The sequence below is a fragment of the Mobula birostris genome, chromosome 5 (assembly GCF_030028105.1).
Source record: "Mobula birostris isolate sMobBir1 chromosome 5, sMobBir1.hap1, whole genome shotgun sequence".
NCBI lineage: Eukaryota > Metazoa > Chordata > Chondrichthyes > Myliobatiformes > Myliobatidae > Mobula > Mobula birostris.
The window spans coordinates 12,326,902-12,351,957 of NC_092374.1; the positions used below are offsets into that span (position 1 = coordinate 12,326,902).

At 44.8% G+C, this 25,056-nt stretch overlaps 1 protein-coding gene across 3 annotated transcripts in view; it reads right to left on the reverse strand.

Moving 5' to 3' along the window:
* Positions 1 to 25,056, reverse strand: part of LOC140197548 (probable ATP-dependent RNA helicase DDX60) — a 171,740-nt gene that overhangs the window by 70,251 nt on the left and 76,433 nt on the right. For 2 of the 3 annotated variants that reach the window (XM_072257623.1, XM_072257622.1), the window contains exons 22-24: positions 23,190 to 23,294; positions 17,725 to 17,853; positions 2,147 to 2,274 (exon numbers count right to left, since the gene is read on the reverse strand). In XM_072257623.1, coding sequence (XP_072113724.1) covers positions 2,147 to 2,274; positions 17,725 to 17,853; positions 23,190 to 23,294 — 362 coding nt within the window. The remainder of the gene's footprint in view (positions 1 to 2,146; positions 2,275 to 17,724; positions 17,854 to 23,189; positions 23,295 to 25,056) is intronic. The other variant, XM_072257624.1, reaches the window with a different exon arrangement.

The window sequence follows — 25,056 nt, forward strand, 5'->3', positions numbered from 1 at the left end:
GATCCCTTCCTGAGATTTCTGCCCCTTTAATTCTGTTGTTTTTCTTAACTTTTCTTATTCTCTCTTTCCCTTTAACTCCATCCTTATATTTCCAGTTTGTCCCCTCCCCCCCCCCCCCCACTACTTAGTTTAAACACACCCGTGTAACAGTAGCAAACCTGCCTGCCAGAATGCTGGTCCCCCGTCTGTTAAGATGCAACCCATCCCTTCTGTACAATTCATCCTTACCCCAAAACAGATCCCAGTGGTCCAAGAATCTAAATCCCTGCCTCCCACACCATCTCCTCAGGCACACATTCAGATCCCCTATCTCCCTGTTCCTGCCCCCACCAGCACAAGGAACTAGAAGCAAACTGGAGATAACCACCCTGGAGGTCCTGCTTTTCAGCCTTCTTCCCAGTTCTCTGAAGTCACGCTACAGAATTTCTTCCCTCTTCCTCCTGACGTCACTTGTGCCGACATGCACCGCCACTTCTGGCTGTTCACCTTCACCCTTGAGGATGCCCTGCAATTGGTCTGTGACGTCCTGGATCCTGGCACCAGGGAGGCAACACACCATCCTTAAATCCCGCCTGTTGCCGCAGAAACCCCTTTCTGTACCTCTCACTATGGAGTCCCCTACTACCACAGCTCTGCCTGACCTCTGTCTCCTCGACTTTGTTTCAGCACCAATTTTTGACTCGCAGACCTGTTGGCCTCTGGGACTGGCAATGTCTTCTGTCCTGACAGCTTCCAAGAGGGTGAACCTGTTTTCAAGAGGTACATCCCCCAGGGTCTCCTGTACTCCAAGCATCCATCCCTTCCTCATCGTCGCCCCCCCCCCCTTTCTCTGTTCCAGTATCTTCGGTGTAACGATGTCGCTGTAGGTCCTGTCCATCTCAGTTTCCCAGATTAACCTGAGATCATCCAGTTGCTTCTCTAGTGCCTCAACACGGTCCTTCAGGAGCTGAACCTGGACACACTTTCCAAATTTGTAGCAGCCAGAGGCACCATCAACATCCCTGACCTCCCACATCATGCAAGCACCACACTGAAACAGTTGACCTGTCATTTCTTCACCACTTCTCACCCTCTCCAACTGTGGCATAGTCTCCTCCCTCAGCCTGCTCACCGAAGACACTTGAGACAAAGACTCGCACTTTTCTCACAAGGCACTTCCCTCGACAAGGCCGCTCCCTTACAGCAAACCTCGATTATATTGGCTGATATTTTGACTAATTCGTTTCACTCGTCGCACCTCGGCCGACCTCGAACGTTTGAGGGATGTTCATTTAGAACGGAGATGAGGAGGAATTTCTTTAGCCAGAAAGTGGTGAATCTGTGGAATTAATTGCCACAGATGGCTATGGAGGCCAAGTCACTGGGTGTATTTAAGATAGAGGTTGATAGATTCTTGATTAGTAAGAGCATCAAAGGGTACAGGGAGAAGGCAGGAGAATGCAGTTGAGAGGGATAATAGATCAACTATGACAGAATGGTGGAGCAGACTTAATGGGCCAAATGGCATAATTCTGCTTTGATATGTCATGATCTTATGGTCTTATTCTGAGTCTGTGCCCTCTGGTCCTGGACTCCCCCACTATAGGAAATACCCTCTCCACATCTGCTCTATCTAGGCCTTTCTGTTACTGTGGGTAAGAAAAACAGATATGCATTTCTGAAACAGCATGTTTCATGATCCCACCAGCATTGAAAACATTGTCTTTCAGGTACAATGCAGACATCTTATTCTTTCTTTTGAACTGGCTAGATTTGCTGCTTTGATGTTTGCTTGCTTTTGATGTTTTGTTTGAGTAAGAACTGCCTAATTAGGTAAAGATTCCTCAAAATGCTGTTGATATCCATTGTAACAGCTTTCAAACTGTGGTTCTTTTATGTTATTACAGTGCCAGTGGCCCACGTTCAATTCCCGCTGCTGTCTGTAAGGAGTTTGTACTTTTGTCTGGTTTCTTCCCACATCCCAATTACATACAGGTAAGTAGGTTAATTGCTCACATAGATAAAAGTAAAAATATGGTTAGAATAAAATGGGATTTGTGTGAATAAGGTAGTTGATAGTCAGCATTGACCTGATGGGCTGAATGGACTGTTTCTGTGGTATATGGCTCTATTGTAAACAGACCGGTCCATGCCGAGAACTACTCACATGAAGAATATAGCTGGCAAACCATTCTGTTTCTGAAGCGCTTCGACCAAACGAGGGAAGTTATCACAGTTTTGTATCTGGAAAATCCCTTTGACCTTTGGATCCAGCATCAACAGCACATCCTTAAGCTGTGAAAATTCAGAATTGATATTACAGCTGTTGAATCTTTTGAAAGAGATCTGGAGCTTGTTTGGAAGTCAAGAATGGGACATAAGCTTGGTGGTTATGGCTGCATTACAGGAACAAAAAATGAACTAGGTAAGGTGGACAAAGAAAAAGAAGCTGTGGTTGCCTCATACTCGGGCTAGAGATAAACAACATTCCAGTGATAGCAATTAGCCTATTAAATAGCCTGACACCTGCTCCAGAAAAACTGAGAAACCTCTAGAAAAATGCAGATTCAGCTATACTGCAGCTTACTAGAAAATTTACTGAACCATTTCACGTATATAGGTGATTATATAAAAATTATAAGCAAACATAGGGAAGTTAAAATGCAAGGAAAATACTAGAAAAGAAACAATTCTACATCATAATCCAACTCTGCAATAATATCAAACACAGATCACAGAACAGCAGACTCATAGAAAAATACAGCACAGAAACAGGCCCTTCAGCCCATCTAGTCCATGTCAAACATTTAAACTGCCTATTTCCATTGACCTGTGCCGGGACCATAGCCCTCCATATCCCTACCATCTATGTACCTATCGAAACTTCTCTGAAATGTTGAAATCGAGCTCGCTTGCACCACTTGTGCGGGCAGCTCATTTTACACCCTCTTGACCCTCTGGGTGAAGAAGTTTCCCCTCATGTTCCCCTTAAACTTTTCACCTTTCACTTTTAACCCACAACTTCTAGTTGTAGGCTCACCCAACTTCAGAGGAAAAAGCCCAGCACAGGAACTGTTTCTTTGGTGCACAATGTCTGTGCCAAACATGATGCTGAATTAAATTAATGTAAATCTCCTCTGTCTGTTAACGACCCGTATTCTTTCATTCCCTGGCAGTTCAAGTGTCTTTCTAAAAGCCACTACTGTTTGTAGGGTTGTTCACCAAGCCGGGAGGTTAGGTTTGTCACCAGTTGAGGTGACAACATCAGTGCACAACTGAGTGTTGTTTCTGCCGAGTGCTCCTGTTTATATTAGTCCAACTCATTGTTCTGATTGCTTGACTGTCCTCCCTGGACACTTCCTCTTCTCCCCTCTCCTATTGGACAATAGACACAAAAGAATGAAAACATGTACCACCAGACTCAAGGACAGCTGCTACCGTGCTGTTATCGGTCTCTTGAATGGACCTCGTTCGCTAAAGATGAATTGATCTACTAACCTACCTCCTTGCCCTTTATTTACTTACCTGCACTTTCCCTGTACCTTCTACTCCATTTTGGGCATTCTGTTTTCCTTTATGTCTGGTAGAATGTCGATGTATGGCATGGTCTACCCAGGTGGTGCACAAACAAAAGCTTTTCATTATATAAAGTCATAAAGAGTATACAGCACAGAAACAGGCCCTTCGGCCCATCTAGTCCATGCCTAACTATTAATCTGCCTAGTCCCATTGACCTGCACCTGGACTATAGCCCTCCATATGTCTCCGATCAAGACATCTCCTAAATGTTGAAAACGAATCCGCATCTACCAGTTACTCTGGCAGTTCATTCTCGATACCTGTTTCAATCATAAATCAATACCAATTCCAAATACAATGCTTTACCTGCTCTCTAACTTCCTAAATTTCCATGATCAATTGGCCTTATCCCTTATCTAAATGTTCGGAAATGGAGGAATGATCTTTCAGATGCTTCTCTTCTTGAGGCTCACGGTGGGAGAGTATTATTTAATCTTGAAACACTATGTAAGTCTACAATCTTGGCAATTCTACACTTAGTAGCCACCTTATTAGGTACACCTGAAACAGCCTGTTAATGCAAGTATCTAATCAGCCAAACAAGTGGCAGCAACTCAATGCTTAAAAGCATGCAGACATGGTCAAGATAGTCAGATGTTATTCAGACCAAACATCAGAATGGGGATGAAATGTGATCTAAGTGTCTTTGACTGGGGAGTGATTGTTGGTGCCAAATGTGGTGGTTTGAGTATCTGAGAAACTGCTGAGTGCCTGGGATTTCAAGATACAACAGTTTCGAGAGTTTAAAGGGGATGATGCAAACAGATCGTGTCCAAGATATCCTGAAGTGGGAGGGTGAGGAGCCAGAGGTCGTGGTACATATAGGTACCAATGACATAGGTAGGAAAAGGGATGAGGTCCTGAAAGGAGAATATAGGGAGCTAGGAAGGGAGTTGAGAAAAAGGACCGCAAAGGTAGTAATCTCGGGATTACGGCCTGTGCCACGCGACAGTGAGAGTAGGAATGCAATGAGGTGGAGGATAAATGCGTGGCTGAGGGATTGGAGCAGGGGGCAGGGATTCAAGTTTTTGGATCATTGGGACCTCTTTTGGCGCAGGCGTGACCTGTACAAAAAGGACGGGTTGCACTTGAATCCTAGGGCGACCAATATCCTGGCAGGGAGATTAGCGGGGGCTACTGAGGTGACTTTAAACTAGAATGGTTGGGGGGTGGGAATCAAATTAAAGAGGCTAGGCGTGAGGAGGTTAGTTCACTACAGGGGGATGGGAACCAGTGCAGAGAGGCAGAGGGGTGTAAAGTGAGGGTAGAAACAAAAAGTACTATGGAGAAAAGTAAAAGTGGCAGGCCGACAAATCCAGGGCAAGCATTAAAAAGGGCCACTTTTCAGCATAATTGTATAAGGGCTAAGAGAGTTGTAAAAGAGTGCCTGAAGGCTTTGTGTGTCAATGCAAGGAGCATTCGTAATAAGGTGGATGAATTGAAAGTGCAGATTGTTATTAATGATTATGATATAGTTGGGATCACAGAGACATGGCTCCAGGGTGACCAAGGATGGGAGCTCAATGTTCAGGGATATTCAATATTCAGGAGGGATAGACATGAAGGAAGGGGAGGTGGGGTGGTGTTGCTGGTTAAAGAAGAGATTAACGCAATAGAAAGGAAGGACATAAGCCGGGAAGATGTGGAATCGATATGGGTAGAGCTGCGTAACACTAAGGGGCAGAAGACGCTGGTGGGAGTTGTGTACAGGCCACCTAACAGTAGTAGTGAGGTCGGAGATGGTATTAAACAGGAAATTAGAAATGTGTGCAATAAAGGAACAGCAGTTATAATGGGTGACTTCAATCTACATGTAGATTGGGTGAACCAAATTGGTAAAGGTGCTGAGGAAGAGGATTTCTTGGAATGTATGCGGGACGGTTTTTTGAACCAACATGTCGAGGAACCGACTAGAGAGCAGGCTATTCTGGACTGGGTTTTGAGCAATGAGGAAGGGTTAATTAGCAATCTTGTCGTGAGAGGCCCCTTGGGTAAGAGTGACCATAATATGGTGGAATTCTTCATTAAGATGGAGAGTGACATAGTTAATTCAGAAACAAAGGTTCTGAACTTAAAGAGGGGTAACTTTGAAGGTATGAGACGTGAATTAGCTAAGATAGACTGGCAAATGACACTTAAAGGATTGACGGTGGATATGCAATGACAAGCATTTAAATGTTGCATGGATGAACTGCAACAAATGTTCATCCCAGTTTGGCAAAAGAATAAATCAAGGAAGGTAGTGCACCCGTGGCTGACAAGAGAAATTAGGGATAGTATCAATTCCAAAGAAGCAGCATACAAATTAGCCAGAGAAAGTGGCTCACCTGAGGACTGGGAGAAATTCAGAGTTCAGCAGAGGAGGACAAAAGGCTTAATTAGGAAGGGGAAAAAAGATTATGAGAGAAAACTGGCAGGCAACATAAAAACGGACTGTAAAAGCTTTTATAGATATGTAAAAAGGAAAAGACTGGTAAAGACAAATGTAGGTCCCCTGCAGGCAGAAACAGGTGAGTTGATTATGGGGAGCAAGGACATGGCAGATCAATTGAATAATTACTTTGGCTCTGTCTTCATTAAGGAGGACATAAATAATCTTCCAGAAATAGTAGGGGACAGAGGGTCCAGTGAGATGGAGGAACTGAGCGAAATACATGTTAGTAGGGAAGTGGTGTTAGGTAAATTGAAGGGATTGAAGGCAGATAAATCCCCAGGGCCAGATGGTCTGCATCCCAGGGTGCTTAAGGAAGTAGCCCAAGAAATAGTGGATGCATTAGTGATAATTTTTCAAAACTCGTTAGATTCTGGACTAGTTCCTGAGGATTGGAGGGTGGCTAATGTAACTCCACTTTTTAAAAAAGGAGGGAGAGAGAAACCGGGGAATTATAGAGCGGTTAGCCTAACGTCGGTGGTGGGGAAACTGCTGGAGTCAGTTATCAAGGATGTGATAACAGCACATTTGGAAAGTGGTGAAATGATCGGACAAAGTCAGCATGGATTTCTGAAAGGAAGATCATGTCTGACGAATCTCATAGAATTTTTTGAGGATGTAACTAGTAGAGTGGATAGGGGAGAACCAGTGGATGTGGTATATTTGGATTTTCAGAAGGCTTTTGACAAGGTCCCACACAGGAGATTAGTGTGCAAACTTAAAGCACACGGTATTGGGGGTAAGGTATTGGTGTGGGTGGAGAGTTGGTTAGCAGACAGGAAGCAAAGAGTGGGAATAAACGGGACCTGTTCAGAATGGCAGGCGGTGACTAGTGGGGTACCGCAAGGCTCAGTGCTGGGACCCCAGTTGTTTACAATATATATTAATAACTTGGATGAGGGAATTAAATGCAGCATCTCCAAGTTTGCGGATGACACGAAGCTGGGTGGCAGTGTTAGCTGTGAGGAGGATGCTAAGAGGATGCAGGGTGACTTGGATAGGTTGGGTGAGTGGGCAAATTCATGGCAGATGCAATTTAATGTGGATAAATGTGAAGTTATCCACTTTGGTGGCAGAAATAGGAAACAGATTATTATCTGAATGGTGGCCGATTAGGAAAAGGGGAGGTGCAACGTGACCTGGGTGTCATTATACACCAGTCATTGAAAGTGGGCATGCAGGTACAGCAGGCGGTGAAAAAGGCGAATGGTATGCTGGCATTTATAGCGAGAGGATTTGAGTACAGGAGCAGGGAGGTACTACTGCAGTTGTACAAGGCCTTGGTGAGACCGCACCTGGAGTATTGTGTGCAGTTTTGGTCCCCTAATCTGAGGAAAGACATCCTTGCCATAGAGGGAGTACAGAGAAGGTTCACCAGATTGATTCCTGGGATGGCAGGACTTTCATATGAAGAAAGAATGGATGAACTGGGCTTGTACTCGTTGGAATTTAGAAGATTGAGGGGGGATCTGATTGAAACGTATAAGATCCTAAAGGGATTGGACAGGCTAGATGCAGGAAGATTGTTCCCGATGTTGGGGAAGTCCAGAACGAGGGGTCACAGTTTGAGGATAGAGGGGAAGCCTTTTAGGACCGAGATTAGGAAAAACTTCTTCACACAGAGAGTGGTGAATCTGTGGAATTCTCTGCCACAGGAAACAGTTGAGGCCAGTTCATTGGCTATATTTAAGAGGGAGTTAGATATGGCCCTTGTGGCTACAGGGGTCAGGGGGTATGGAGGGAAGGCTGGGGCGGTGTTCTGAGTTGGATGATCAGCCATGATCATAATAAATGGCGGTGCAGGCTCGAAGGGCCGAATGGCCTACTCCTGCACCTATTTTCTATGTTTCTATGTTTCTATGTAACACACAAGAAGAAAAGCATCCAGTGAGCAGCAGTGCTTTGAGTGAAAACACTTTGTTAACGAGGTGGGTCAAGGAGAGTGGTCAGATTGGTTGAAGCTGACAGGAAGGAAAACGTAACTCAAATCACACCAATTTACAACAGTGACCATAAGACCAGACGACATAAGAACTGAATTAAGCCACTTGGTACATCGAATCTACTCTGCCATTCCTTCATGGCTGATTTAAAATCCTTCTCAACCCCATTCTCCTGCCTTCTCCCTGTGACCTTTGACAACCTGATTAACTAAGAACCTATCAACCTTCACTTAAATATACCCAATGACTTGGCCTCCACAGCCATCTGTGCCAATGAATTCCATAGATTCACCACCATCTGGCTAATGAAATTCCTCCTCATCTCTGTTCCAAAGGAACATCTTTCTATCCTGAGGCTGTGCCCTGTGGCCTTAGACTCCTCCACTGTAGAAACCATCCTCTCCATATCCTCTCTGTCTTGTCCCTTCAATATTTGATAAGTTTCAATGAGATTCCCTTCATCATTCTTCTAAAATTCTATAAGGACAGGCCCAGTTTCATCAAACACACCTCATATGTTAACCCTTTCATTCCCAAGATAATTTTCGAGAAGCTCCCCTGGGCCCTCTCCAGTGCTAGCACATTCTTTCTTAGATAAGCGGTCCAGAACTACTCACAATATTCCAAGTGTGGCCTGACTGAAGTTTTGATGTGTATGACAAATAAAACTAATCTCTCTCTCTCTCTCGAAAAACCCAAATTTGTGAGACACATTTTCTCACACACAAAACCATGTTGTCTCTTCCTAACCTGTCGTTGCCTATCCAAATGCTGGTAGATCCTGTGTCTCAGAATCTTCTACAGTGTCGTTCTCACCTCAGATGTCAGGCTCACAAGCCTGTGTTTACCTGGCTTGTCCTTCCAGACACTCTTAAGTAAAGTCACAAAATAAGCTACTGCCGGTCTTTCAGCAGCTCACCTGTGGCTAAAGAAGGTACAAATATATTACTGGTGATCATAACCTTTACAAAGTCTCCTGATGTAGGGCCTTGGCCTGAAACATCAACTGTTTATTCCTCTCCATAGATGCTGCCTGACCTGCTGAGTTCCTCAGACCACTTTCAGCATCGTCAGGATCTCTTGTGATTATCCTTCCCAGTTTATTGGTTTATTATTGTTACATACCAAGATACAGTGTGAAACGATTTTGTTAAAAAGCACATTGAGCTAGTAAGAAACTAGAATGCATAACATACACTTGGCGGCCAATAGGCACCTCCAGCACCTGACACTATGAAATGATAGTGATTTGTTTACCACTTTCTCTGGTCTCCTGACGTGCATAAATAGCAACTTTCACTTTACTCCTTGTATCATTCCCTTCTCTCACAAACTGCACAGGGCTTCTCGGTTAATGAGGCTCTTAGGTGATAGAAAGCCGAAAAATATTCTGTCCAGTCAACTGTGTGGCAATATATTAGAGGAGGACCAACAAAGCAAACACTTTTGTGTTTATCCATTTATTTGTTGTTTTTTTTTTGGGGGGGTGGGATCTGCCAGAGACCTATACTCAGTGGCCACTTTATTACAGCAGGTACCTCCTATAATCTAACCAAATGGACACTGACTGTACATTTATGGTCTTCTGCTGCCTAATCCACTTCAACTTTCAATTTGTTGTGCATTCAGAGATGCTTTTCTACACAACACTATTGAAACACGTGGTTATCTGAGCTACTGTCGCCCTCCTGTCAGTTTGAACTGGTCTGACGATCCTCCTCTAAACTTTCTCATTAACAAGGAGTTTTGCCATTCTCTTGATTTGTTTTTGCGTCTTGCACCATTCTCTGTAAACTCTAGAGACTGTTGTGAATGAAAATCCTAGGAGTTCAGCTGTTTCTGAGATACTCAAATCACCCCGTCTGGCACCAACAATTATTCCAGTCAAAGTCACTTAGATCACATTTCTTCCCCATTCTGATGTTTGGTCTGAACAACTTGGTCTTGAACATGCCTACATGCTTTTATGTATTGAGATGCTGCTACGTGACTGGCTGATCAGATATTTGCATTAATGAGCAGATGTACAGGTGTACCTAACAAAGTGGCCACTGAGTGTAGAGATTCAGTTGTACAGAAAGTGCTGTTCAGCTTGACAAAGGAAGTGCAAGGTACACAACAAGGTAGACCGGCAGATCAAGAGTTCACCTTTACTGTATGAAATGCTTCTTTAAACGTCTTACACCAATGGGATAGAAATTGTCCTTAAGCCTGTTGGCACATGTTCTCGAGCATTTGTATTTTCTCTCTGATGGAAGAGGGGGATGTAAGAATGACCAAGGTGGGAAGGGTCTTTGATTATGCCGGCTGCATTCCCGAGGCAGCTGGAAGTGTAGGCAGAGTCCCAGTTGTCCTGCAAATTACAGTGGCCTCTGTGATGTCTGACCCTCCGGGAATCTGGCACATCTTATAACCATATATCAATTACAGCATGGAAACAGGCCATCTGGGCCCTTCTAGTCCGTGTTGAACTCTTACTGTCACCTAGTCCCACCGACCTGCACTCAGCCCATAACCCTCCGTTCTTTTCCTGTCCATATAGCTGTCCAATTTAACTTTAAATGAGAACATCGAACCTGCCTCAACCACTTCTGCTGGAAGCTCATTCCACACAGCTACCACTCTCTGAGTAAAGAAGTTCCCCCTCATGTTACCCCTAAACTTTTGCCCTTTAACTCTCAACTCATGTCTTCTTGTTTGAATCTCCCCCACTCTCAATGGAAAAAGCCTATCCACATCAACTCTATCTACCCCCTTCATAATTTTCTTCAGTACTTAGTTTCAATTTAATTATGGAGAAGGATAGGACTGGACCCAGGGTTGAGGTTTTTGATTGGAAAAAGGCTAACTTTGAGGAGATACGAAAGGATTTAGAAGGAGTGGATTGGGACAATTTGTTTTATGGGAAGGATGTAATAGAGAAATGGAGGTCATTGAAAGGTGAAATTTTGAGAGTACAAGATCTTTATATTCCTGTTAGGTTGAAAGGAAAGGGTAAAAGTTTGAGAGAGCCATGGTTTTCAGGGATATTAGAAACTTGGTTCGGAAAAAGAGAGACATCTATAATAAATATAGGCAGCTTGGAGTAAATGAGGAATATAAAGAATATAAAAAGAATCTTAAGAAAGAAATTAGAAAAGCTAAAGGAAGATATGAGATTGCTTTGGCAAGTAAGGTGAAAATAAATCCAAAGGGTTTCTACAGTTATATTAATAGCAAAAGGATAGTGAGGGATAAAATTGGTCCCTTAGAGAATCAGAATGCACAGCTATGTGCGGAGCCAAAAGAGATGGGGGAGATTTTGAACAATTTCTTTTCTTTGGTGTTCACTAAAGAGAAGGATATTGAATTGTGTAAGGTAAGGGAAACAAGTAAGGTAGTTATGGAAACTATGATGATTAAAGAAGAGGAAGTACTGGCGCTTTTAAGGAATATAAAAGTGGATAAGTCTCCAGGTCCTGACAGGATATTTCCTAGGACCTTGAGGGAAGTTAGTGTAGAAATAGCAGGGGCTCTGACAGAAATATTTCAAATGTCATTAGAAATGGGGATGGTGCCGGAAGATTGGCGTATTGCCTGTAAGTTTGACGTCAGTGGTGGGTAAATTAATGGAAAGTATCCTTAGAGATGGTATATATAATTATCTGGATAGACAGGGTCTGCTTAGGAACAGTCAACATGGATTTGTGCGTGGAAGGTCATGTTTGACAAACCTTATTGAATTTTTTGAAGAGGTTACTAGGAAAATTGATGAGGGTAAAGCAGTGGATGTTGTCTATATGGACTTCAGTAAGGATTTGACAAGGTTCCACATGGAAAGTTAGTTAGGAAGATTCAGTCGTTAGGTATTAATATTGAAGTAGTAAAATAGATTCAACAGTGGCTGGATGGGAGATGCCAGAGAGTAGTGGTGGATAACTGTCAGGTTGGAGACTGGCGACTAGTGGTGTGCCTCAGGGATCTGTACTGGGTCCAATGTCATTTGTCATATACATTAATGATCTGGATGATGGGGTGGTAAATTTTATTAATAGGTATGCAGATGATACTAAGATAGGTGGCGTTGTGGATAATGAAGTAGGTTTTCAAAGCTTGCAGAGAGATTTAGGCCAGTTAGAAGAGAGGGCTGAAAGATGGCAGATGGAGTTTAATGCTGATAAGTGTGAGGTACTACATTTTGGTAGGACTAATTGAAATAGGACATACATGGTAAATGGTAGGGCACTAAAGGATGCAGTAGAACAAAGTGATCTAGGAATAATGGTGCATAGTTCCCTGAAAGTGAAATCTCATGTGGATAGGGTGGTGAAGAAAGCTTTTGGTATGCTGGCCTTTATAAATCAGAGCATTGATTTTGAGTATAGGAGTTGGGATGTAATGTTGAAATTGTACAAGGCATTGGTGAGGCCAAATTTGGAGTATTGTGTACAGTCCTGGTCAACGAATTATAGGAAAGATGTCAACAAAATAGGGAGAGGACAGAGGAGATTTACTAGAATGTTACCTGGGTTTCAGCATCTAAGTTACAGAGAAAGGTTGAACAAGTTAGGTCTTTATTCTTTGGAGCATAGAAGGTTGAGGGGGGACTTGATAGAGGTATTTAAAATTATGAGGGGGATAGATAGAGTTGACGTGAATAGGCTTTTTCCAATGAGAGTAGGGGAGATTCAAACAAGAGGACATGAGTTGAGAGTTAAGGGGCAAAAGATTAGGGGTAACATGAGGGGGAACTCCTTTACTCAGAGAGTGGTAGCTGTGTGGAACGAGCTTCCAGTAGAAGTGGTAGAGGCAGGTTCGATTTTGTCGTTTAAAAAAAAATTGGATAGGTATATACACAGGAAAGGAATGGAGGGTTATGGGCTGAGTGCAGGTCGGTGGGACTAGGTGAGAGTCAGCGTTCAGCACGGACAAGAAGGGCCGAGATAGCCTGTTTCCGTGCTGTAGTTGTTATATGGTTATATGCCCCCCCCCCCCAGTGTCAGTTCATGTCCCTACTGGATAATTCTGAATCCTTGTCGAGTGCCCTGTTATTGTATATTTATTCTTGAAATATGGCTGTGGTTGATATTTACTGAGCAGCTCCAGCTGCCTTTGAGAATGTGAACCGCCTTCCTACTCCGCATTGGTCCCTCTGTTGGAGGTCCTCTCACAGTGTTGTTGAGGAGGGAGTTCCAGTCTCATACCCAAAAACTTGAAGGACTAACAATATCTTTCAGTCTTTTCATCAGGATGAAGGGAAAACTGCAGGTGGTGGTGTTCACCTACTGTCCTAATCCCTCTTGATGGTAGAGGCCATGAATTTGGGAGACGCTGTCGGAGGTGACTAACTGCAGTGTATTTTGTAAATAACACACACTGTAGCCACTGTGGTGCAGGGTAGCATAGCAGTTAGCTCAAACACTTTACAGTAGCAGTGATCACCAATTAAGGTTTGATTCTCACCGCTGGTCGCAAGGAGTTTGTACATTCTCCCCATGACCATGTGGGTTTCCTCTGCAAGCTCTCACAGTCCAAAGATGCACAGGTTAGGGCTAGTGAATTGTGGGCATGCTATGTTGGCACCGGAAACCTGGAGATGCTTGTGGGCTTCCCCACTACATTCCCGATGCAAGGGCCACATTTTACTCTATTTTTTGATGTTTTGATGTAGATGTGACAAATAAAACTAAACTTTAATCTGTGTTCTGCTGTTGGAGGGAAGGTTTATTTAATTTGTTTATTTATTGAGATACAGCTTGGAGGGACAAACTTCAAGGCAGAGTACAAAGTAAACAGTAGGATACTTGGTAGTGTGGAGGAGCAGAGGGATCTGGGGGTACATGTCCACAGATCCCTGAAAGTTGCCTCACAGGTAGATAGGGTAGTTAATAAAGCTTATGGGGTGTTAGCTTTCATTAAGTCGAGGGATAGAGTTTAAGAGTTGCGATGTAATGATGCAGCTCTATAAAACTCTGGTTAGGCCACACTTGGAGTACTGTGTCCAGTTCTGGTCGCCTCACTATAGGAAGGATGTGGAAGCATTGGAAAGGGTACAGAGGAGATTTACCAGGATGCTGCCTGGTTTAGAGAGTATGCATTATGATCAGAGATTAAAGGAGCTAGGGCTTTACTCTTTGGAGAGAAGGAGGATGAGAGGAGACATGATAGAGTTATACAAGATATTAAGAGGAATAGATAGAGTGGATAGCCAGCACCTCTTCCCCAGGGCACCATTGCTCAATACAAGAGGACATGGCTTTAAGGTAAGGGGTGGGAAGTTCAAGGGGGATATTAGAGGAAGGTTTTTTACTCAGAGAGTGGTTGGTGCGTGGAATGCACTGCCAGAGTCAGTGGTGGAGGCAGATACACTAGTGAAATTTAAGAGATTACTAGACAGATATATGGAAGAATTTAAGGTAGGGGGTTATATGGGAGGCAGGGTTTGAGGCACAACCACACAACATTGTGGGCCGAAGGGCCTGTACTGTGCTGTACTATTCTATGTTCTAATAGGCCCTTCCAGCCCTTCAAACCGCGCTGCCCAGCAGTCCCCCGATTTAATCACAGGACAAATTACAATGACTAGTTAACCTACAAACCGATACATCTTTGGACAGTGGGAGGAAACCAGAGCACCAGGAGGATACCCTTGCAGTCACTGAGAGAATGTACAAACTCCTTACAAGATTATGGTTGATGGATTGGGTTGAGATCCTTGGTTGTTGGAGTTACACTCGATCAGGCAAGTCTGGGATACCGACCATGCTTTGGGTGCCAGAAGCAAGACTATCTTCTGGCAACGTAAAACTGATCTACACTGTTCTACAGATGTTCCATGGTGGAAAGTGTTCTGACTGGTTGCATCACACGCCTGGTATGGAGGCACCAATGCAAAGAATCGAAAGAGGCTGCAGAGGGCTGTCGACTCAGCCAGCTCAGTCACAGCCACAACCCTCCCCAACATCAAGGACGTCTTCAAGAGGTGGTACCTCAAGAAACTGGTATCATTCATTAAGAACCCTCACCATCTGGGAAATGCCCTCTTTGCATTACTACCATTGCTGAGGAGGTACAGGAGCCTGAAGGCCCACACTCAAATTTTTAAGAATAGCTTCTTCCTCTCCACCATCAGATTTCTGAATGGTCTATGAATCCATAAACATGACTTTGCTATTTGTTTTTTGCATTAAATATTTATTTTGTAACTTATAGTAATTTTTATGTCTTGCACTGTACTGCTGCCAAAAAACGACATAGTTCATAACGTATATCAGTGATAACAAACTTGATTTTGATTCTGATTCTGGTTCCAGAGGTTGTTACATGGAATATCCAACAGTACGGCACTGGAACAGGCCTTTTGGCCCACAGTGCAGGCATTCTGACCGCTGTAAGGGACTGGCAGCTGCTGGTGGACCTCAAAGGGCAGCTGAAGTTCCCCAACCATATCGCAGCCACCACCCTGCAACCAGACATTGTCCTAGTGTCTGAGTCTACTAAGCAAGTGGTGCTGCTGGAGCTGACAGTCCCATAGGAAGATCGCTTGGAGGAGGCCTTTGAAAGGAAGCTCTCCAAGTATGCAGGACTGGTCAGCAACTGTCAGCAGGCTGGATGGAGAGCGAGGTGTCTTCCAGTGGAGGTTGGTTGTAGGGGATTCGTAGTCCATTCTTTAGTTAGAGCCTTCAGCATTCTAGGCATCGAGGGAGAGAGGAAGAGGAGAGCCATCCGCAGTACCACCGATGCGGCAGAGAGGGCCTCAGGATGACTGTACCTCAAAAAAGGAGAGCCATGGAGTCATAAGTAGCTAGCCATCTGGACACAAGCTGGGGTCTGATCAGCTCCGGCTGGGTCACCTGGAGGAGGTTGTATGATGTTGAAAGACCCGAAACACCCGATGATTCCAGGAACGTCACTGAAGATGTGTCCAGAAGCATCAATAGATGTATGTACACAGCTGCCAAGCCAATTAAATTAGCAATCAAGTGGCTGCCTAAACTAATCCCTTCTGCCTACAGAATATCCATATCTTTCCATTTACTTCCCATCATGTGCCTATCGTAAAGTCTCTTAAAAGTCCCTAATATATCTGCCTGTACCACTACCCCAGGCATTGCATTCCAGGCACCCACAACTCTCTGTGCATGAAACTTGCCCCTTACATGTCCTTTAAAATTACCCACTCTTACCTTAAATGCATACCCTGGGAAAAAGATATTGTCTGTCTACTCTATATATCATTCATTCGTTATGGGCAGTGTCATATGGCGTGGGTAATCCCGGTCCTTCCATCACCATGATTGTTCTTGGCATTCTTTCTACAGAAGTGGTTTGCCATTGCCTTCTTCTGGGCAGTGTCTTCACAAGATGGGTGACTCCAGCAATTGTCAATACCCTTCAGAGATAGTCTGCCTAGTGTCAGTGGTCGCATAACCACGACTTGTGATGTGCACCAGCTGTTCATACGACCATCCGCCGGCTGCTCCCATGGCTTCATGTGACCCTGATTGGGGGCTAAGCAGGTCCTACACCTTGCCCAAGGGTGACCTGCAGGCCAGTGGAGGGAAGGAGCACCTTACACCTCCTTTGGTAGAGACATATGTCCACCCCACCACCCAACTCTATCAATGTCTCTCATAATCTAATCAACATCTGTCATATCTCCCTTCAGATTCACCACTGCACAGAAAACAATTATGTTTGCCCGTTCTCTTGTTATAGAACCTGCTGTTGTTGTTAAGATCAGTGACAAGATTTTATTGATTGGAAAGTCAAACAAATTGGGATTCTCTTTCCTCAGAGTACAAAGGTGACAAGAGTTCTTTAGCATCATGAGAGGAGTTTCATGGGACTGACATGTGCAAAGTGTGTCCGTTTGAAGGCGAGCCCAGAACAAAGGGCCATGAGGTGTGTACCGCATCAGAGTGATTGCAAGAATGTGGCGAGTGCGAATGCGTCCGATTGTCCGCGCAGTGAATGGGCTGGGTCTCCTGCACGCAGAGGGCTCTCTGTTTTGTGCGCGGGTTTTCAAGTGTGCATGTGTTTTATCTTGGCCAGCTTTGCCCATCGCTCCCACACTGTTGACTAGCGTATACCATTACTAACGTGACTCAGTAAAAATGTTTAATCATACTACTCTGATATCATCCTTGCTCCGCGCATATGGATAAATGCACTTGTGTGTTGAAGACTAGTGTCATAGAACATTGCAAGAACAGAAATAGGCCCTTCAGCCCATCTAGTCTGGACCAAACTCTTAACCTGCTTAGTCCCATTGACCTGCACTTGGACCATAACCCCCCACGCCCCTCCTAACCATGTAATTGTCCAAATTTGTCTGACATGATAAAATCAAGCCCATATCCACCACTTCCGCTGGTATCTCATTCCACACTCTCACCACCCTGAGTGAAAAAAGAATCCCCTCATGTTCCCCTTAAACAATTCACCTTTCACCCTGAACCCTAGGTCTAGTCTGACCCAACCAACCTTACTGGAAAAAGCCAGCTTGCATTTACCCTATCTATACCCCTCATCTTTTTGCATACCTCCATCAATTCTCCCCCCATTTTTCTTCACTCCAAGGAATAAAGTTCTAACCTGTTCAACCTTCCCAAACTGAGATCAATGAATTCTGGAAATGATTAGCATTGGAATGGTTGATGAAGGAATGCATTGAAAGAGAAACTCACCAGATGACAGAGAAAAGAATGTGCTGTGGTGAAGGGTGAAAAAGGTGTAAGAAAGAGCAAAAACCTAACCTGCTGTAGTGAAAACCAGGTATTTTAATGCATAATGCCACTTGGACATGCCTACCTCCTTTGTTCGTCCAATTTTAATCCATTCTGCAAGTTCCCTCTTCAGTTCAGCTTCATATTCTCTCACATCGGATTTCCGGATAACAATCTTGTCCTTGAAGGACTTGTTCATTTCTGGTTCGAGTTCCTGAAGTGGAAGCGTGCTATTAGTAATGAGCTCTGCACAGCCCCTCCCACTCCACACTCCTCGCACTCCGCAACCCTCCTTCAGTACTGACCCCCATTTTGCACTTCTCCCTCAGTACTGTCCATCCCACTCTGGAACCCTCCCACAGTTCTGCCCCTCCACCCATAAAACCACAAGATATCAGAGCAGAATCAAGTTATTCGGCCCATCAAATATGCATGGCCATTCCATCATCAAAGTTGCTGGTGAACGCAGCAGGCCAGGCAGCATCTCTAGGAAGAGAGACCCAGGCCGAGACCCTTCGTCAGGACTAACTGAAGGAAGAGCTAGTAAGAGATTTGAAAGTGGGAAGGGGAGGGGGAGATCCAAAATGATAGGAGAAGACAGGAGGGGGAGGGATGGAGCCAAGAGCTGGACAGGTGATTGGCAAAAGGGATATGAGAGGATCATAGGACAGGAGGCCCAGGGAGAAGGAAAAGAGGGAGGGGGAGGAAAACCCAGAGGATGGGCAAGGGGTATAGACAGAGGGAGAAAAAGGAGAGTGAGAGAAAGAATGTGTGTATATAAATAAATAACGGATGGGGTACGAGGGGGAGGTGGGGCATTAGCAGAAGTTAGAGAAGTCAATGTTCATGCCATCAGGTTGGAGGCTACCCAGACGGAATATAAGGTGTTGTTCAACCTGAGTGTGGCTTCATCTACAGTAGAAGAGGCCGTGGATAGACATGTCAGAATGGGAATTAAAATGCGTGGCCACTGGGAGATCCTGCTTTCTCTGGTGGACAGAGCATAGGTGTTAAGCAAAACGATTTCCCAGTCTGCGTCGGGTCTCGCCAATATATAGAAGGCCACATCAGGAGCACCAGGCGCAGTATATCACCCCAGCCGACTCGCAGGTGAAGTGTCGCCTCACCTGGAAGGACTGTCTGGGGCCTTGAATGGTGGTAAGGGAGGAAGTGTGAGGGCATGTGTAGCACTTGTTCCGTTTACACGGATAAGTGCCAGGAGGGAGATCAGTGGGGAGGGATGGGGGGACGAATGGACAAGGGAGTCGCGTAGGGAGCGATCCCTGTGGAAGGCAGAGGTGGAGGAGGGGAAGATGTGCATAGTGGTGGGATCCCGTTGGAGGTGGTGGAAGTTACGGAGAATAATATGTTGGACCCAGAGGCTGGTGGGGTGGTAGGTGAGGACCAGGGGAACCCTATTCCTAGTGGGGTGGCGGGAGGATGGAGTGAGAGCAGATGTACGTGAAATGGGGGAGATGCGTTTGAGAGCAGAGTTGATGGTGGAGGAGGAAGCCCCTTTCTTTAAAAAAGGAGGACATCTCCCTCGTCCTGAATTGAAAAGCCTTATCCTGAGAGCAGATGCGGCGTGCATGGGGTACCTTATCAAATGCCTTGCACTACATCTACTGCTCTTCCTTCATCAATGTGTTTGTCACATCCTCAATCAGGCTCGTAAGGCACGACCTGCCCTTGACAAAGCCATACTATTTCTAATCATATTATACCTCTCCAAATGTTCATAAATCCTGCCTCTCAGGATCTTCTCCATCAACTTACCAATCACTGAAGTAAGACTCACTGGTCTGTAATTTCCTAGGCTATCTCTACTCCCTTTCTTGAATAAAGGAACAACAGCCACAACCCTCCAATCCTCCGGAACCTCTCCCGTCTCCATTGATGATGCAAAGATCATCACCAGAGGCTCAGTAATCTCCTCCCTCACCTCCCACAGTAGCCTGGGGTACATCTCATCCGGTCCCGGTGACTTATCCAACTCAATGCTTTCCAAAATCTGCAGCACATCCTCTTTCTTAATACCTACATGCTCAAGCTTTTCAGTCTGCTGCAAGTCATCACTACAATCACGAAGATCCTTTTCTGTACTGAATACTGAAGTAAAGTATTCATTAAGTACCTCTGCTATTTCCTCCGGTTCCATACATACTTTCCCACTGTCACACTTGATATGTCGTATTCTTTCACGTCTTATCCTCTTGCTCTTCACATACTTGCAGAATGCCTTAGGGTTTTCCTTAATCCTGCCTGCCAAGGCCTTCTCATGGCCCCTTTCTGGCTCTCCTAATTTCCTCCTTAAGCTCCTTCCTGTTAGCCTTATAATCTTCTAGATCTCTAACATTATCTAGCTCTCTGAACCTTTTGTAAGCTTTTCTTTGCTTCTTGACTAGATTTATTACAGCCTTTATACACCACGGTTCCTGTACCCTACCATAACTTCCCTGTCTTATTGAAACGTACCTGTGCAGAACCCCACACAAATATCCCCTGAACATTTGCCACATTTCTTCTGTACTTTTCCCTGAGAACATCTGTTCCCAATTTAAGCTTCCAATTTCCTTCCTGATCGCCTCATAATTCCCCTTACTCCAATTAAACGCTTTTCTAACTTGTCTGTTCCTATCGCTCTCCAATGTTATTGTAAAGGAGATAGAATTATGATCACTATCTCCAAAATGCTCTCCCACTGAGAGATCTGACACCTGACCAGGTTCATTTCCCAATACCAAATCAAGTACAGTCTCTCCTCTTGTAGGCTTATCTACACATTGTGTCAAGAAACCTTCCTGAACACACCTAACAAACTCCACCCCATCTAAACCACTTGCTCTAGGAAGATGCCAATCGATATTTGGGGAATTAAAATCTCCCATCACGACAACTCTGTTATTATTACACCTTTCCAGGATCTGTTTCCATATCTGCTCCTCGATATCCCTGTTACTATTGGGCGGCCTATAATAAACACCCAGTAAGGTTATTGACTCCTTCCTGTTCCTAACCTCCACCCACAGGCATAAAAGCGGAGGGGGTGGCATTTATTGTGTTGGTAAAAAATGAAATCAAGTCATTAGAAAGAGGTGAGATAAGGTAGGAAGGTGTTGAACCATTGTGGGTAGACCTAAGGAACTGCAAGGGTGAAAGGACCCTGATGGGAGTTGAATACAGACCCCCCCCCCCAAAACAGTCGTAAGGATGTGGCCTACATATTACAACGGGAGATAGAAACTGCATGCCAAAAGGGCAATGTTACGATAGTCATGGGGCATTTCAATACCGAAATCTGCCTCCATAACCTCTCCACTAACTGTTCTGGTACTCTGGTTCCCATCCTCCTGCAACTCTAGCTTGAACCCCACTGTGCAGCATTAACAAACCTTCCCACTGGGACATTAGTCCCCCTCCAGTTCAGGTGCAACCTTCCCTGGAAGAGAGCCAATGATCTAAAAATGTTATGCCCTCCCTCCTACACCAACTCCCTGAACTTCTTATACACACCCTTGTCACTCATCCTACCCATGTCATTGGCACCTACACTGATCACGACTTCTGGCTGTTCACCCTCTCACTTAAGGATGCTGAGGGCTCGATCTGAGATATCCTGGACCCTGGCACTTGGGAGGCAACATACCATCCAAGAATCTCATTCTTGTCCACAGAACCTCCTGTCTGTTCCCCTAACTAATGAATCCCCTATCAACACATTGTGTCTCTTCTTCCCCCTTCCCTCTGAGTCTCAGAGGCAGACTCATAGTGGATGACCACTATGTTAGGTCATCCTCCCCACCCAAATGTATCCAAAATGATGTACCTGCTGTTGAAGGGGATGGCCATAGGGGTACTCTGCACTGGCTCCTGAACCCCTCTCCCCTTCCTGACTGTCAGCCAGTTTCCTGTGTCCAGCACCTTGGGTGAACTGCCTCTCTATATGTCCTATCCATCACCCCTTTAGCCTCCCAAATATTCCGGAGTTCATCCAGTTCCAGGTCCAGCTCCAGCTCCTTAACAGGGTTTGTTAGAAGCTGCAGCTGGATGCACTTCTCACAGTTGTCATTGTCAGGGAGACTGGAGGTCTCCCTGCCTTCCCACATCCCGCAAGGGGAGCATTCCACTATCCTGCCAGACATCTGAGCAGATATAAAGAAGGGAAGGAATAAAAGCTTGAGCTTTCCTTTGCCTTCTCTGGATGAAATTTCTCTTCGCTGAAGTTTTGAAGAGCTAAAGCCTCAAGATCACCACTCTGACTCTGTCCACTCAGACGATGGTCGCTGTGACGATGGCCGCTGCACTTGCCCCTGCCTTCCTTTAATTTGCGCTTGCTGGTCAATCCCAACTGCCAGCTGGTTGCTGGTTAGAGCTCTTTTTTGATTTAGCGATCCATTGCTGCCTTTTGTACTCGGGCAGTGAACCTGATTGAAGTCCCCTCCTCTCAGAACTTCCGATGTGTGGATTGGCCGCTGGTCAAAGCTCTTTTTATGTTGATTTTTAATAGCTTTCCGATCCTCTCACTTCCTTCTAATTTTTGTTATATTCCATGCACTCTCTTTTCCTTTTAAGCTGTCTGACTTCCTTTATCAACCATAGTTGTGTCATACTCTCTTCAGCATACTTCTTCATCTTTGAGACACATCTATTCTGCACCTTCTGAATTTGCCCCAGAAACTCCAGACATTGTTGTTCTGTTATCATCCCTGGTAGTGTCCCTTTCCAATCAACTTTGGCCAGCTTCTCTCCCATGCCACTGTAGTTCCCTTTACTCCACTGTAATGCAGACACATCTGATTTTGGCTTCTCTCTCTGAAACTGTAGGATGAGTTCTATCATATTATGATCACTGCGTCCTAAGAGTTCCTTTACCATAAGCTCCATAATCAAATCTGGTTCAATACACAATGCCCCATGCAGAATTGTGATTTCTTAGTGGGCACAAACACAAGCTGCTCTAAAATCCTTCCACCCCTCCCGCAACACTGCTTTCAGTTTGCTTTGGTTTTATTGTCCTGTTTCCTGCTCCATTCCTACACGAAAAAGTCTGAGTTGAACTGTGGACATGACACCCAGTGGGAGGGGCATGACAAGGGTAGTGTTGACACCCAACAGCTGAGCTCAGTTATTGACACCTAATGGGTGATATAAAATGCACATGTGCATTGATGCCCTGTGGCTGAAATAATGTGGAGAGCCGACACCCTGTGGGAGAGATTTAGTGGGGGTGGGTGTTGATACCCAGTGGGTGATGTAAGGTGTGATCGGATTGACACCCGGTGAGTGACGTAAACTTGGTCTGTTGTTGACACCCATTGGGTGAGGTAAGGTGGATCTAGTGATTGACAACACAAAGCGTCGGATGCCATATTGAGTTGTCAATGTCAAAGTCAGGTCCATGTACGTACAGATGCAATGAAAATCTAACTTACAACAGCATCACAGGCACAGAGCTTCAGATAAGCTGCATTCACAAGGAAAACAAATTAAACACAAAACAGAGGGAATAATGAACTGCTTCTTTGTCGCCAGTTCAGCACTTTTACCTACCTGTGCCCTCGGCCAGTCCTGCCAAACACTTGCCATTGTGTCATACAATCTAAGGGACTCAGCTGGAGAAAGTGCAAGGTCAGATGGGATCCCATACTTTTTCATCTGTGGGGCAAAACCCATTGTTCAATTTCAAGTTTATTGTCATTCAACTGCACACTCGTATATGGCCAAATGAAACAACATTCCTCTGGTCCAAGGTGCATTTACACACAAGTTAAAAAGTGAACAGTATAACAGTACTGGGGTTTTATAGGTGATGAGACCCGGGTGGTGGCAGGGAGTTCAGTTGTCTCACGGCCTGGGGGATGAAGTTGTTTCCCATCTTAACAGTTCTTGCCCTAATGCTCCAGTATCCTGCCTGATGGTGGGGTGGGGGGGGGGTCAAAGAGATTGTTGGGTGGTTGGGAGAGATTATAGACAATGCTAAGGGCTCAGCATGCACAGCACTCCTAATAATTATCTCGGATGTGTGGAAGAGGGACCCCAATGATCCTCTCAGCAGGTTGGTATCACACCATAACACACAGGATCAGAAGTAGGCCATTTGGCCCATTGAGTCTTCTCCTGTGAATCACTCTAAAACATTTTACAATTTTAAAAGAGCATCAACATATACTCAAACATCTACTGTTGGTTTGACAAAATTCACCGGAATCCAAATTGGTATTTCAAGCCCTGTGCTACTAGCACAGTGCAAACCAGAATAAGCTGCCAGAGGAAGTGGTTGAGACACAGAGATCTTGATGAATGGTCCTCACAAAGGGTCTATCCCCTCCATAGATGCTGCCTGGCCTGCTGAGTTTCTCCAGCATTTCGTGTGGTTAAGACAGATGTAGACAACAGTGAGAGTCATAGGGTCATAGAGCACCTCAGCACAGTAACAGGCCCTCTGACCCATCCAGTCCATAGTGAACTATTATTCTGTCTAGTCCCATTGATCCACACCTGGATCACAGGCCTCCACACTCCTCCAATCCATGTACCTATCCAAACTTCTTTTACATGTTAAAATCAAACCCCCACCCACCACTTTTGCTGGCAGCTCGATCCACACTCTCACCACCACTCAGAGAGAAACTCCCCCTCAGGTTCCCCTTGAATAGTTCAGCTTTTACTCTTAACCTGTCATCTTGTTATGAGGAAACGGGTTCATGGGTTTGGTAGGTGAGACAGAAGACACTGATTATGAATAAGCACATTAACCTTTATTTACAAACTGTAAAACATTCGATCAAACATCTAAGCCATCTGAAGTTACAAAAACTACAATACTAAACTTTCAGTAATATTTCAAACTCAACAGGTACCTCATTAAGTCTCCCAAAGTTACACAACTGCAATATTGCAGGCATGGGGGCCTCCAATATCTACAGATTACTTTCCCAATGGTTCTTCAGCATTGGTCACAACCTCAGTGTGAAGATGAGTCCCTGGAGACAAAGGAAAGTCCTGAAACCGAACACCGGTGCTGTGGTACACAAGGCAACCAACGGGAAATAGCTGCTGCGTCCTTCAAATGACCCAATTGATGTCCGGCATGGCAGAAGCAGCTTTCGACTGACACAGAAACTAACCTTTGACATAACAGACTTCTGGTTCTAGTATCAGAGGGGAAAACAAGCATACTTGAAATTTAAAAGGGTACTTGTACAGGTACAAGGACTGGAAAAGTTTCAGAGGGATTTGGAGGAAACGTGGGCCAATGGGACTGACTTAGGTGGCCATCTCGGCCAGCATGAACCACTTGGCTGAATGGCCAGTTTTCTGTCCTGTATTATTCTTTGATCTTATAATGCCATCTCAATCCCTACATTAGTGTATCAGCTAAATTATTCCAAAGTTATTCCTAAATTATTCCAAATTA